The sequence below is a fragment of the Oncorhynchus mykiss genome, chromosome 12 (genome assembly GCF_013265735.2).
Source record: "Oncorhynchus mykiss isolate Arlee chromosome 12, USDA_OmykA_1.1, whole genome shotgun sequence".
Lineage (NCBI taxonomy): Eukaryota > Metazoa > Chordata > Actinopteri > Salmoniformes > Salmonidae > Oncorhynchus > Oncorhynchus mykiss.
Genome location: NC_048576.1, coordinates 86,311,953 through 86,327,178, shown reverse-complemented (window position 1 = coordinate 86,327,178; position 15,226 = coordinate 86,311,953). Strand labels below are relative to the sequence as shown.

Sequence of the window (15,226 nt, the reverse complement as noted above, 5' to 3'; positions counted from 1 at the left end):
TGGAGGAGGAATGACAAATAGGTATTATGTACATTTGCTTATTTTGTACCTGTGAAACATGATCTTAGTCAGAGCGTGCGTGTTTCATCTAGACCCTACGGTAACGCGTCTCAGGTGAAGCCACAAGTGATTGTCAGGCAAGGTTGTCAGAGTAGACTGCAGGGACCTGCGAGAGGGGTGTCAAAATATAAAAAGGGGGATCTTTTAATGATATGTATTCAATGGACATAAGCAGATACATGACAGTACGTTGAAAGGTACAGTAGGCCTATTTACCAAAGTCGTTTTAGTGACATAATTTACAATGGAAACTAATGTGGCAACCAGATCCGCGCATCACTGGGTAGGCCTATATTTTGGTTTATTTAGATGGTTGATGGGATATTGTATGTTTCTTTTAAGACTGTTGTAAGATATGCAATATAATTGCACTAGAAAATAAAACATTTAGAATCTGCGTATTTTGGCTGTGTATCAGTGTTTAAAACCCATACTTTCGACTCAACTTTGTCGTAGGAAATCACCAGTGTTGTATATAGAAGGAAATAGTATCACAGAACTAGTATTCTTACGCGACATTTGAGATAAAATAACTAGAGTTTGTGTCTGTATCTGCAGCGCTCTCCGAGATGAGTCAGTGTACAGACTGACTCACAGTCAAACTTGTTTTAGTCATGTACTTTACTCTATTGATTACTCCATCAAATGAATTAGTATTTCTTTGATATTTTTTTATAGTCTGTTCATGTAAATTAATTGGCAAAGAAAATGTTATTAGTTATATCCGATGAAGGTGGCTACTGTGTATCTTATGGAGAATAGCTGTAATGATGAGGTAGCTACTATTTGAACCCCCTGTCACTCACAGGGTTCCGAATTCCATCTATCCCAAGAGGAGTCTGAATGGAGTTGTGTGGCCCCGGTATGAAGGACAACGGAGGCTCTCTGTGCCAGGTAGAGCAGCTGCCCTACCCCTGTGTCCCCCTGCCTGTCCCAGGAAGTGCTGGGTGCCGTATACAGGCTAATAGACACCTCCACAACCACCACCTCAACCATCAGCTCCAGTCCTGGGTGAGCCGACCAGCCCCAGACCTAACCTCAACCCCAACTCCAGCCTCCCGACACAGGACCAATGGGGTGGTGGGTGCCTGGTGCAGCAGCCCAGAGTGTCCAGCCTCCCGCCTGGATGAAGTGACTGATCAGGCCTTGAGAGGGGCAGGGATGGGGACAGGCAGGGTGCTGGTGACCGGGGGAGCAGGGTATTTCGGGTTGAGGCTGGGGAGAGCTCTGGTCAGCCAGGGAGTGTCTGTGGTGCTGCTGGATCTTCACAAGCCACAGTGGGATACTCCAGACGGTACTGTCTTCCATCAGGTAGGTAGAGTAGACGCACTTGTCACTTCGGGGCAAATCCTAACTTTCAACTTTCAAATGTTTACTTAGTATCTCACTGTCATCAATGCTTGACAAAGTTAAAGTTAAGATTCATCCCCCGTTGCTTTCCTTTTGCTCAGTGGTGGAAAAAGTACAAATTTGTCATATTTGAGTAAAAGTAAAGATACCTTAATAGAAAATGTTTCAAGTAAAAGTGAAAGTCACTCAGTAAAATACTACTTGAGTAAAAGTCTAAAAGTATTTGGTTTTAAATGTACTTAAGTATCAAAAGTAAACGGAACTGCTCAAATGTACTTAAGTCTCAAAAGTAAAAGTATAAACAATTTCAAATTCCGTATATTAAGCAAACCAGATGGCACAATTAAAAAAATATATATATTGACGGATAGCCAGGGTCATACTCCAACACTCAGACATCATTTTACAAATGAAGCATTTGTGTTTAGTGAGTCCGCCAGATCAGCGGCAGTAGGGATGACCAGGGATGTTCTCTTGATAAATGTATGAATTGGGACCATTTTTCTATCAAAATGTAATGAGTACTTTTGGGTGTCAGGGAAAAGGTATGGAGTAAAAAGTACATTATTTTCTTTAGGAATGTAGTGAAGTAAAAGTAAAAGTTGGCCAAAATATAAATAGTAAAGTAAAGTACAGATCCCCAATAAACAACTGAAGTAGTACTTTAAAGTTATTTTACTGAAGTACTTCACACCACTGCTTTTGTTTTTGATCATTGTTCCTAAATGATTACTAGTTTGAAATTCCCCCACTTGGTTTGTTAAGATTGTAATTGAAAAAGTAAAGAGAGAGAACACTGTATGTTATCAGGGGGATACATTGAAATTCAAGTGTCTTTAGTGTAGTATTTCTCCTCATATACCCCAGGGTAGACGGGGCTAATAAGGTTGGGTATACATGGCTCAGGTATAAAGACACAGGTAAGTGATCTAGTTGAGGGTGCCAGGTGTTGACTAGAACAGAAGGAGGCCAGGGCTCTGATTCAGGTTTCAGGTGCAGCCTTCATGGCACTTTAACTTAATTGTACTTACTAATCATTGGCTAATATATGGACATACCATGTACTATATGTTCAAGCTGTCATCTTACCCCGCAAGATAGTTCATCGTGAAAAGACGCCGGAGAGTTCCATAGCAGGAACTGGATGAATTATGTCAAATGTTTCCTCACATTACTGACACTTTAATATCAGAGCCGCTCTTTCTAATATGAATACAACAAAGGCTTGACTATTTCTAACATGAGACAGTTAGATCCGATGGTTTATCGTACTGTTATATTACATACTGTATAACAGTGAAGTACAGTCATAGGGTAGAGGAAAAAACACAGCATATCATTGTCTTTCATAATACTGATTTTGTCCCCTTGCAGAGCGACATCCGGGACTATGATTCTCTGTATAAGATCTGTGAGGGGGTCGACTGTATATTCCACACCGCTTCCTATGGGATGTCAGGCCCAGAACAGGTGAGTTCCTGAACAGATGGAGGGTAGAATTTAACCCTTCTACTTTCTTTATTCATTTAGCTGACTGGGAATGTAAACAATTCAAAGACCATCACTCATAGTCGCTGGTCTCCTGTAACACTGTTCAAAGAATACAGTACAGAGTAAATCTTTTGTCTTAAATGCAACGACTTGAGTGGCGTGTGACAGAGATGGAAGGGATGCCTGTCTATGGGTTCCAGAGTAGGATAAATTATAACATATTGAATGGAGGCTTTGTTGGTGAAACTCAACTGTTCACATTGTAGTATCACCTGTGTCTCTAGTCCCTCTCTGCCTGATACTGAGTCTCTCTCTCTCACTCTGAAATATTTACAGTCAGCTAGGAGATGATTATGTAACTTAGAAAGCTTGTCTGTGTGTTTGGCTGGTGGGTAAGGACAGGCTGAAGGCAGTGGTCATATAGCAGGAGATTTACTAACTTTTTGAAGGGACTTTATAAAGGGTCCAGATTGTATAGCCCAGCTGATTTGTAGGGATCCAGAATGTATAGCCCAGCTGATTTGTAGGGATCCAGATTATATAGCCCAGCTGATTTGTAGGGATCCAGATTGTATAGCCCAGCTGATTTGTAGGGATCCAGATTGTATAGTCCAGCTGATTTGTAGGGATCCAGATTGTATAGTCCAGCTGATTTGTAGGGATCCAGATTGTATAACCCAGCTGATTTGTAGGGATCCAGATTGTGTAGCCCAGCTGATTTGTAGGGATCCAGATTGTGTAGCCCAGCTGATTTGTAGGGATCCAGATTGTATAGCCCAGCTGATTTGTAGGGATCCAGATTGTATAGCCCAGCTGATTTGTAGGGATCCAGATTGTATAGCCCAGCTGATTTGTAGGGATCCAGATTGTATAGCCCAGCTGATTTGTAGGGATCCAGATTGTATAGCCCAGCTGATTTGTAGGGATCCAGATTGTATAGCCCAGCTGATTTGTAGGGATCCAGATTGTATAGTCCAGCTGATTTGTAGGGATCCAGATTGTATAGCCCAGCTGATTTGTAGGGATCCAGATTGTATAGCCCAGCTGATTTGTAGGGATCCAGATTGTATAGCCCAGCTGATTTGTAGGGATCCAGATTGTATAGCCCAGCTGATTTGTAGGGATCCAGATTGTATAGCCCAGCTGATTTGTAGGGATCCAGATTGTATATCCCAGCTGATTTGTAGGGATCCAGATTGTATAGCCTAGCTGATTTGTAGGGATCCAGATTGTATAGCCCAGCTGATTTGTAGGGATCCAGATTGTATAGCCCAGCTGATTTGTAGGGATCCAGATTGTATAGCCCAGCTGATTTGTAGGGATCCAGATTGTATAGTCCATCTGATTTGTAGGGATCCAGATTGTAAAGCCCAGCTGATTTGTAGGGATCCAGATTGTATAGCCCAGCTGATTTGTAGGGATCCAGATTGTATAGCCCAGCTGATTTGTAGGGATCCAGATTGTATAGCCCAGCTGATTTGTAGGGATCCAGATTGTATAGCCCAGCTGATTTGTAGGGATCCAGATTGTATAGCCCAGCTGATTTGTAGGGATCCAGATTGTATAGCCCAGCTGATTTGTAGGAACCAGATTGTATAGCCCAGTTGATTTGTAGGGATCCACTTCGGCAAAGTGCTCTTATTCTCCATGGACTTTACAGTGTCCCAAAACTTTTTGGAATTAGTGCTACAGGATGCAAATTTCTGTTTGAAACTAACTGACTGTGTATATTGGTTCCTGACTTCCCTGAAAAGTTGCATATCCCGGGGATTATTCGATGCTAATGCAGAACGCCACAGGATGTTTTTGTACTGGTCAAGGGCAGTCAAGTCTGGGGTGAACCAAGGGCTATATCTGTTCTTAGTTCTACATTTTTTGAATGGGTTATGCTTATTTAAGATGGTGAGGAAAGCACTTTTGAAGAGCGACCAGGCATCCTCTACTGACGGGATGAGGTCAATATCCTTCCAGGATACCCGGGCCAGGTCGATTAGAAAGGCCTGCTTGCTGAAGTGTTTTAGGGAGCGTTTGACAGTGATGATGGGTGGTCGTTTGACTGCGGACCCATTACGGACGCAGGCAATGAGGCAGTGATCCCTCCGATCCTGGTTGAAGACAGCAAAGGTGTATTTAGAGGGCAAGTTGGTCAGGATGATATCTAAGAGGGTGCCCGTGGTTCCGGATTTAGGGTTACACATTAGTTACACATTACACATTAGTTCCCACACAAACCGTGTTAAAAGTTATTCTGTTCTGTGTCTCACAGCTGAGGAAAGAGCAGGTGGAGTCGGTCAACGTCGGAGGGACGAACAATGTCATTAATGGTAACAAGCTCCACTCCCTCCTCTCCTCCTTCCTCCCCTCTTCTTCCTCCCCTCACTCCTCCCCTACCTCCTCCCCTCCCTCCTCACCTCACTCCTCCCCTCCTTCCTCCCCTCACTCCTCCCTCCCTCCTCACCTCCTTCCTCCCCTCACTCCTCCCCTCCTTCCTCCCCTCACTCCTGCCCTCACTCCTCCCCTCCTTCCTCCCCTCACTCCTCCCCTCCTTCCTCCCCTCACTCCTCCCCTCCTTCCCTCACTCCTCCCCTCCTTCCTCCCCTCACTCCTCCCCTCCTTCCTCCCCTCCCTCCTCCCCTCCTTCCTCCCCTCCTTCCTCCCCTCCCTCCTTACCTCACTCTTCAACTATTGTCACACTCATCAGCTTCCCCTCTCCCACAGACAGGTAGACCGTTTCTTAGATTAACAACACATTCTTTACATTACATACAGTATTATCTTTGCACAACATACTGTTTGTAAATACCTTTTTATAGGCACAAGACGTCCTAGGAGGTGGAACATTTTTGGCCCTTCTTCGCAATAATGTGTAAACGTTTGGCCCCTATGATGAAATAGTGAAAGAGACCTGTTGAAGGGCTTCTAATGGGGTGCAGTGTAACAGTACAGCCATATATGAGCAGCCATAAAATACCTGCTAAATGTAGTTGGAGGTGGTGTAGAACAGTCTCCTTGTCCAAGACCTACAGACTTGTGTTAACTCCCAGAGCTAGGCCATGACTAGGCTTGAGCTCAGTGGGCTAATAGGCTTTTGAGTCATGACCCAGGTTTAGAAAATGAAATAAACTCCTAAATAAAAATGCGTTGTCAGTTAAATGACTTGGCCCAATGATAACCCTGTCTGTGTGTGTGTGCTTGTTTCAGTGTGTGTGGAGAAGGGCATCACCAGGCTGGTCTACACCAGTACGATCAACGTGACGTTTGCTGGCAAACCCATAGAGGAGGGCGACGAGGACTCATTGCCCTGTGTGCCCCTGGACATGGTGAGTAAGAACAGGATGTCCCAATGAGGAGCAGCTTTACTGTAGCCTGGGTAAACCAGACTGAATGATAGTGAGTGCAGCTTACTATCTGCTTTACCCAGGCTAGCTTTACTGTGTCTATATAGAATACGTGTTTGCTCTGGGTTGATGGAAACACAACTTTTTTGATCTTTTTTGATAGTTTACTTTTCATGTGGTACATACATTTGGTTAAAGGACTGGGCACCTTTGCTATGTGATGTTTTACAGTCAACCTTGAGATTGAAGCTGACATGGTGTACATGACATCCAGAACCAGGCTGATAAAGGAAGCTCATGAATGTAATCTTCTCCCAGAGCTACTCCTTCCAGCTTACATGGCTGTGCATGACTGTATAAGTCCCGCATGAGTAGAGTTACACAGTTTAGGATAGCTTGGAGGCTCAAAGCCTGTCAACCTGACACTGGTGGGGTGTGTGTAAGAGAGAGTGAGTGTGTGTGGTGTGTACAGTATGGGTGTCACACCTCTGACATGCATCTATCTTGCAACCCCTTCTGAAGGACATACAGGTAACTGCCCAAATAAAGGAAACAACAACATAAATGTATTAATTAATAGAGTGTTGAGCCACTCCGAGCTGCCAGAACAGCTTCAATGCTCCTTGGAATATATTCTACAAGTGTCTGGAACTAAATTGGAGGGATGGAACACCATTCTTCCACGAGAAATTCCATATTTTGGTGTTTTGTTGATGGTGGTGGAAAACACTTGCCTGATGACTCAAACTGAATTCTTCCCCTGCTCTCATTCACTACATACTTCAGTCTGAGACTGCCATCAAAACAGCTCTGTATTTTTATACATAACCCTAAGCATGATGTGACGTTAATAGCTTAATTAACTCAGGAACCACACCTGTGTGGAAGCTCCTGCTTTAAATATACTTTGTATTCCTCATTTACTCAAGTGTTTCCTTTATTCTGGCAGTTACCTGTGCTTTCCTCAGCAGCAGCAGTAACAATGAATAGGTCCTCTGATGGCTATGTCTTAGGAAATAATAAAACACATGGATTGATATGAATATATATGATGCGTTCTGCTGTCCCAGCACATAGACCACTACTCCAGGACCAAATCTATCTCTGACCAGATGGTCCTAACAGCCAATGGACGCTCACTCAGAGGTAAGAGACCCTAGAAATAGAATGAAGATATACAGTATTAGATCTATTGTTTTAATTCTGTGTCAATGGCAGAGACACTGTGACTTTGTCTGGCATGGTCTTGAGGTGATAGGATGGGGGCTACTTACAGCATCAAGACAGTGATGATATCCTCAAATGGAAATGGTGTGTTCAGGTCCTTGACATTGTCTTATGATTCTCAGTGTGTATGAATGGATGCTGCATGTTTCCACAGCCAAACTCTGTCTGTGTGTGTGTGTGTGTGTGTGTGTGTGTGTGTGTGTGTGTGTGTGTGTGTGTGTGTGTGTGTGTGTGTGTGTGTGTGTGTGTGTGTGTGTGTGTGTGTGTGTGTGTGTGTGTGTGTGTGTGCTTGTGTGTATTTGTGAGTGAGTGAGGTTGGCTTGGAAACCAAGCTTTCCATGTGTGTGCAACCTAATCCAACTGGACCTGCTGACACCAGTTCAATTTAGAGCTGGAAAGCACAATGCCACTTGAGACTGGAGAGCAGTGTTCACCTGACACCGTTTTGTCTCAAGCAACACACACACAGGGATGTACTTACACACACAGAGACACACAGTTAGTAGCAGTAGTACCAGACATGCAGTACAGACTCTCGTCACAGACAGATGTCAGGTACATGCTTACTGTAAAACTGACAGTCAGAATCACAGGAGACATTAATACACACACAATGTTTACATTAACATAAACCCATGTACAGTTCATCTCTCTCAAAGGTGTGTAGGAATTATCTTACTGCGTTAGTGTGATTCCAGTGAGTACTTGGTTAAATAGGTGTGATGCCTTCAGCCCCTCCTTGGGGGAAACCTAACCCCCTATCTATGACCACTTATTTATATATTAAATGAAGCTAGGAGCATGGCGCTATGTCATTATATATTAAGCTAAGCTAGGAGCATGACGCTATGTCATTACTGGACCATTCATGCATTTATTAAGACGGGATGTAGAGGAAATATATTAACACTGGAAGATGGGTTCAGGTTGAAGCAAAGGTTAGCATATTATATATGTTGATGAACTATTACTACTACTTACATACAGTATTACAGTAACCTACATACATTTGCATAGTACACTATCTTGCAGTTAAGTGGAATTTACATTTCTAGACTGAGTTATAAGTAATTACACGGTGGAGTAACTCATTTGTAACAAACTTTCAGTGTTGCCAGATTTACTTCATTATTCAATGCCATTCTCTTCTTTAAAGGTGGGGGTCTCTTGCGGACCTGTGTTCTGAGACCCTCAGGCATCTACGGGCCAGAAGAGAGACGACACCTACACAGGGTTATGGTGAGTGTCCGTACACCTACCTACCACATAGAATCACAATGAAAAGAACTGAGACATTTCTACATTCCACCTGATTTGTCACTTTCCATCCAAGACGGCGGCACCATAGGGATAAATGTCTGTGTACTATTTCATTGTGTGGGTGGCACAATAAAATGACAGCCCAGTCTCATTGCCCTTCTGTCAGGTATAGAGGTTCTCTTAGGGTTTAGATCGGCTGGCAGAATGTGTACCTGGTGAGGATATATTATTAATGGACCCTCTTAAGGTATCCTGTTTCACCCCTCTCTCTCTCTCCCCTGGGGAGAATGTAGGGAAGGAATACTCTATGCTGGGCTGGGTTGAACAGGGCTGGGATGCTGCAGTTCCCGGTTCACTATAGGGAAAGCTGCTTAGAGGCCTTTTAATCTTTCTTCCCCTAATACAGTTTACCTCTCCCCTCACTCAATGTCAGACCATTGTACACACACGAACCCATGCATGCCTTGACACACGTACACAACCCCAAACACACTCACATGAGAACAGACATACTCTCAGCACAACAATACAGTCTAACCTAGACTGTATCTGTATCTGTATCTCTCTTGCTCTCTCTTGCTCTCTCTCTCTCGCTCTTGCTCTCTCTCGCTCTTGCTCTCTCTCTTGCTCTCTCTCTCTCACTCTTGCTCCCTCTCTCTCGCTCTTGCTCGCTCTCTCTCTCTCTTGCTCGCTCTCTCTCTTGCTCTCTCTCTCTCTTGCTCTATCTCTTGCTCTCTCTCTCTCTCTCCACTTCTTCTTCTCTCTCCCCAGGTGAATGTGGAGCGCCGGTTGTTCAGTTTTAGCTTTGGAAACCGCCAGGCCAAGATGAACTGGGTCCATGTGGACAACCTGGTGTTGGCCCACATCCTGGCTGCTGAGAGCCTCACACCCAAGAGGAACTGTGTGGCTGTGAGTTTACTACTACTCACCATCTCCATGGATACCAATGATCGTTTCAGCACTTGTTTGTTCTACCTTCAAGTGGCATTTGTAGACATTGTACATATTTAGGCCTGTGTGTGTTTGGGGTGGGGGTGTATACATAGTAATATCAACCTTTCTCCCTCAGAGTGGACAGGCCTACTTCATCAATGACGGGGAATCTGTCAACCTGTTTGAATGGTTAACACCACTGGTGAGTAACTCTATATATTCTTTGGGTGATTAACACATATAGTTTATCTTGTCTTGGTCTTTGATATCCCCTCTGTCTTTCCCCTCCTCTCTAGTTTGAGAAGCTGGGGTACAGCCGACCGTTGATACACTTGCCTGTCTCACTGGTCTATTCAGCAGGTAGGAGACACAAACGGGCACGCATTCACACACACACATACACGCACGCACACACACAAATACCCACGCTGCTGTAACAGGACGCTGATCATGCCCAACACCAGCCACAATCTGTCAGGATACACACCAGTTTCATACTTGCCAAACTGTTGTAATAGTACGCTGCGCGTAGCTCAGACCTGCCATGCTGCTGTCTTCCCTCCTCATCTGAGGTGTGTATTTCACAGCCATTCTGATGGAATGTTTACACCTGGCTCTGAGGCCAATAGTGGAGATCCCTCTGCTCTTCACCAGAAATGAGGTAAGCGTACAGCTATGTATCTACAGTACCTATCTACTACTTACATACCTATCTATATGTACCTGCCTGCCTGGCTGCCTACCTGCCTACCTACCTACCTTCATAACGCTTTCATAGCGCTTTCTACACCTAACACCTCTACACCTCTACACCTAACCCCTCTTCTCACTTCTCACCCATTTTTACTCTGCCTTTTTACCCATTCTTCTTCTTTCCTCCTTTCTCCCTTCTCAGTTTTACATTGCAGCCAAGCACTGATGTGAGGACCAACCTTCCTCACCACACTTGCAAGAAAACGTTGTTGGATCAGGGTCAATCAAAAATGAGAGATTTCATGAATTCGTTGGAAGATGGAGAAACGATGCTTCTTTATACTGTTTGCCAAGAGAGGTACTGATGAGCCCATTTAGAAGCAGTCAGGAGAGGAACTGATGAGCCCATTTAGAAGCAGTCAGGAGAGGAACTGATGAAACCATTGAGACGCAGTCAGGAGAGGAACTGACGAGACCATTGAGATGCAGTCAGGAGAGGAACTGACAAGACCATTGAGATGCAGTCAGGAGAGGAACTGATGAGACCATTGAGACGCAGTCAGGAGAGGAACTGACGAGACCATTGAGATGCAGTCAGGAGAGGAACTGACGAGACCATTGAGATGCAGTCGGGGGAGGAACTGATGAGACCAATTAGATGCAGTCAGGAGAGGAACTGATGAGACCATTGAGATGCAGTCAGGAGAGGAACTGATGAGACCATTGAGATGCAGTCAGGAGAGGAACTGATGAGACCATTGAGATGCAGTCAGGAGAGGAACTGATGAGACCATTGAGATGCAGTCAGGATAGGAACTGATGAGACCATTGAGATGCAGTCAGGAGAGGAACTGATGAGACCATTGATGAGACCATTGAGATGCAGTCAGGAGAGGAACTGATGACTTGTCTTTTCAAATGAAATATATCTGAATACTTACTTCAAATGTATGTGAAAGTAATTAAGATAGTTGAAATAGTATTTGAACCCAGGTCTGATGTCACACATCTCCGACCTTTCAAGGTCTGTAAAAGGAGGTAGAAAAATATGTTTTTGGAATGGAGCCATACTGATGGCAGTAGTATTGCATACATCCTGCCCTGGCACTGAGGAGGGCCCGAGGAGCTGTTTGTAGTAGGAGCTGCTATCTGTCGTACCCAAGAAGGTATTACTTCATGAATGTGTGATGAGACAGAAACCAAAGCCGTACCCACAGGGCTGCTGGTCCAGGAGCTGCTTCAGTCAGACATTCTGGCGGCTGCCACCGGGAGATCGATAATTGTCCTGTGAATAAAATATTAGCCTGTTGTGTGTATTTCTCCTGGAAGGGTGGGATGGAGTAGGGAGAAGTTTCCCCATAATCACTGATCCAGGGTCAGACATTATTTTACTCCTTATAGGATTGTCTGTGACTTACAGTAAGGTAATCCTAGATCTGTGCTTAGAGCCAACATCTACCCCTATTGACTGGGTCAGGAAGTTCAACACTGGGGACACAGGAACTGACCTCATTGCAGGCTCAACACCAACTAGTTCCCTTGCTTTAGGGTTATCTCCTAACCTGAACCATTACTGGACAACATCACTACTCTGCTCAACGGTCCTGTTGCTGGGCTAACAGGAGACAGCAGTCAGTGGTCCGTCAGAGACAGACAGGTGTACAGAGATACATACATGCTAAGTCTCTAAAGGGTAAATCCATTTGAATTCAATCGCTGTTGTTTTAAACACAACATTCCATACATGTTTGCCCATGGAAGATGTGGTCAGAAAGTGACTTTTTAGACATGAATACCAAAACATTCAAAAGATCCACTACATGACCAAAAGTAACATTCCAAAGGTGTTCAATGGGGTTGAGGTCAGAGCTCTGTGCAGGCCAGTCAAGTTCTTCCACACCGATCTTGACAAACAATTTCTGTATGGACCTCGCGTTGTGCATGGGGGCATTGTCATGCTGAAACAGGAAAGGGCCTTCCCCAAACTGTTGCCACAAAGTTGGAAGCTATAGTTTTAAAATGTCCCTTCACTGGAACTAAGTGGCCTAGCACAAACCATGAAAAACAGCCCCAGGGGCTGCGACCTCCCGCGACCGGGAGGTCCGTGGGGCGACGCACAATTGGCCTAGCGTCGCCCGGGTTAGGGAGGGCTTGGTCGGTAGGGGTGTCCTTGTCTCATCGCGCACCAGCGACTCCTGTGGCGGGCTGGGCGCAGTGTACGCTAGCCAAGGTGGCCAGGTGCACGGTGTTTCCTCCGGCGCATTGGTGCGGCTGGCTTCCGGGTTGGATGTGCGCTGTGTTAAAGAAGCAGCGGCTTGGTTGGTTGTGTATCGGAGGACGCATGACTTTCAACCTTCGTCTCTCCCGAGCCCGTACGGGAGTTGTAGCGATGAGACAAGATAGTAGCTACTACACAATTGGATACTACGAAATTGGGGAGAAAAAGGGGTAAAATTCAACAAAAAAAAAGAAAAAGAAAAACAGCCCCAGACCGTTATTCCTCCTCCACCAAACTTTACAGTTGGCACTATGCATTGGGGCAGGTAGCGTTCTCCTGGCATTCATCAAACACAGATTTGTCCTTTGGACTGTCAGATGGTGAAGTGTGATTCATCACTCCAGAGAACACGTTTCAACTGCTCCAGAGTCCAATGGCAGCGAGCTTTACACCACTCCAGCCATCTCTTTGCATGGTGATCTTAGGCTTGTGTGCGGCTGCTTGGGCCTTGGAAACCCATTTCATGAAGCTCCAGACGAATAGTTATTGTGCTTCCAGAGACAGTTTGGAACTCGGTAGTGAGTGTTGCAACCGAGGACAAAAGATTTATATGCGCTACACACTTCAGCACTCGGCGGTACCGTTCGGTGAGCTTTTGTGGCCTACCACTTTGTGGCTGAGCCGTTGTTGCTCCTAGACTTTTCCACTTCACAATAACAGCACTTACAGTTCTTGCAGGGAATAAATTTGACGAACTGACTTATTGGAAAGGTGGCATCCTATGATGATGCAACGTTGAAAGTCACTGAGCTCTTCAGTAAGGCCATTCTACTGCCAATGTTTGTCTATGGAGATTGCATGGCTGTATGCTGAATTTTACACACCTGACAGCAACAGGTGTTGCTGAAATTGCCAAATCCACTATTTTGAAGGGGTGTCCACATACCTTTGTATATATCGTGTAAAAGTGTTCAAGGTTAAGCATACCAGACCATACCATGAGACATCCATGTCTTCATCACTGGAAAAGATAAACGGTTGAGATTGATATTATTTAAAAGCTTATGAAAAGGGTTGTCAAACTGTTTCATAATTTATTTCAAAAGTATAGTTTTTAATGGTGGGCACAACACAAAAATCTCAGATTATGTAAATAGGGTCTGAACCGCAACATATGCAGACATTTAGACAATTGACATTCATGGTTAAGAAATAGAAAAATATATTATAAAAAAACATTATTATTATTATTATTCAATAGTTTGAAATCCTGTTCATGAGCTTTTAAATTATTTGAATCTCAACCGTTTATCTTTTCCAGTGATGAAGACATGGATGTCTCATGGTATGGTGGGGTGTGCAAAAGGGTGCAACTTGGAGCAACTTTATATCTTGAATGTTTTTACATTCAGGTTCAAAAAGTCTCTTTCTGAGAACTTGTATGGAAGGCAAATATGTATGGAAGGTTTCGTTCACATCAAAAGGGGTGCTGTCAAAAAGTGAATTAAAATGGATTTACCCCAGCGAGACAATAGGAAACTTGTTGAATCTCTGTGTTACACTGAGCCACCGGGTTTGTCTGAGAGCTTCTGTCAGTACAGGTATTTTCCATGCAGACATTGTATCCTCTGTGCAGTAAGGGGATATAGGGACCAGCGAGACATCCTTCACACGGGGGGGGCAGGATGTTAGTAAACTGAGGTTATTCAAAGACATTAGCATGGAGTCAAACTCCCTTGAAGCTCCAGAGCTCCTAACCTGCCTCCCAGGCTGTACTGAGCGCTATGCCCATCTCAGAGCACCCTGATTGGGCAAGAGTGAAGGAGTGCTGATGAGTTTGTTAAGCTGCCTTCGTGGCAAAGAGGTGGGGGCGAGAGACAGGGGCACAGTACAGACCACTAACACTCTTCTCCTTAACAGCTTGTTTAACTCTATTTCCTTTAACTGGGTGTTGGGTGCCAGTCTGTTTCTGCTTTAACCAACGGGTCAAGTCTTAACAACCAAGACAGTTAACTTTGTTGAATGCAGAGACAGTCAGGTACCTAACAACCATTTCCCTGAATCTTTTCTGCATCCTCTTAGGTGAGGAACATTGCAGTGAGCCACACCTTCAAGATCGAGAAGGCCCGTCGAGACCTGGGCTACTGCCCCAGACGCTACAGCCTGGGGGACTCAGTGGACCAGTACATACGGTCCCGACCATCCCGCTCCAGGCCCTCCCCCCTAGGCCCCTCTCGGACTGTTCCCCTGCTCCTGCTGGTGTTGGGGTTCAGCCTGGCTGTCCTCCTACTTTGCTCCTGGCCCTGGGATCACTAGGTAGCTACTGTGGCTAAAACTTAAGTAACAGCCCACTAAGACCCAACCCAAATCAAACACAGCTAATGCACTCACTAATACGTTTTATTTGTTAGCCGCCTTTCTGGACACCTATGGTCTTGGCCTTACATCAAGCTAAAAGCAATGATAGAAAGCATGAATAGTGTACATCTAGATACACATAGAAGACCACATGAATATAACACATACTGTTGACCTAATGCTAGCAACTCCGCCCTTCTATAATGTTTATCATGGTATATCATGTTATCACACAGTTGACTAAGGCTGTAGATGGATGATTATCAAATGTATAGTATGTAGAATATTTGAAATAATA

The 15,226-nt window shown here is 44.6% G+C and overlaps 1 protein-coding gene across 1 annotated transcript in view; it reads left to right on the top strand.

Moving 5' to 3' along the window:
* Nucleotides 1-1,139, top strand: part of LOC110517871 (von Willebrand factor A domain-containing protein 3A-like) — a 41,830-nt gene extending 40,691 nt beyond the window's left edge. Inside the window, exon 32 of the mRNA XM_036939545.1 lies at nt 869-1,139. Within this exon, the coding sequence (XP_036795440.1) occupies nt 869-1,025 (157 nt within the window). The 3' untranslated portion in view covers nt 1,026-1,139. The remainder of the gene's footprint in view (nt 1-868) is intronic.
* The last annotated feature ends 14,087 nt before the right edge of the window (nt 1,140-15,226 follow it).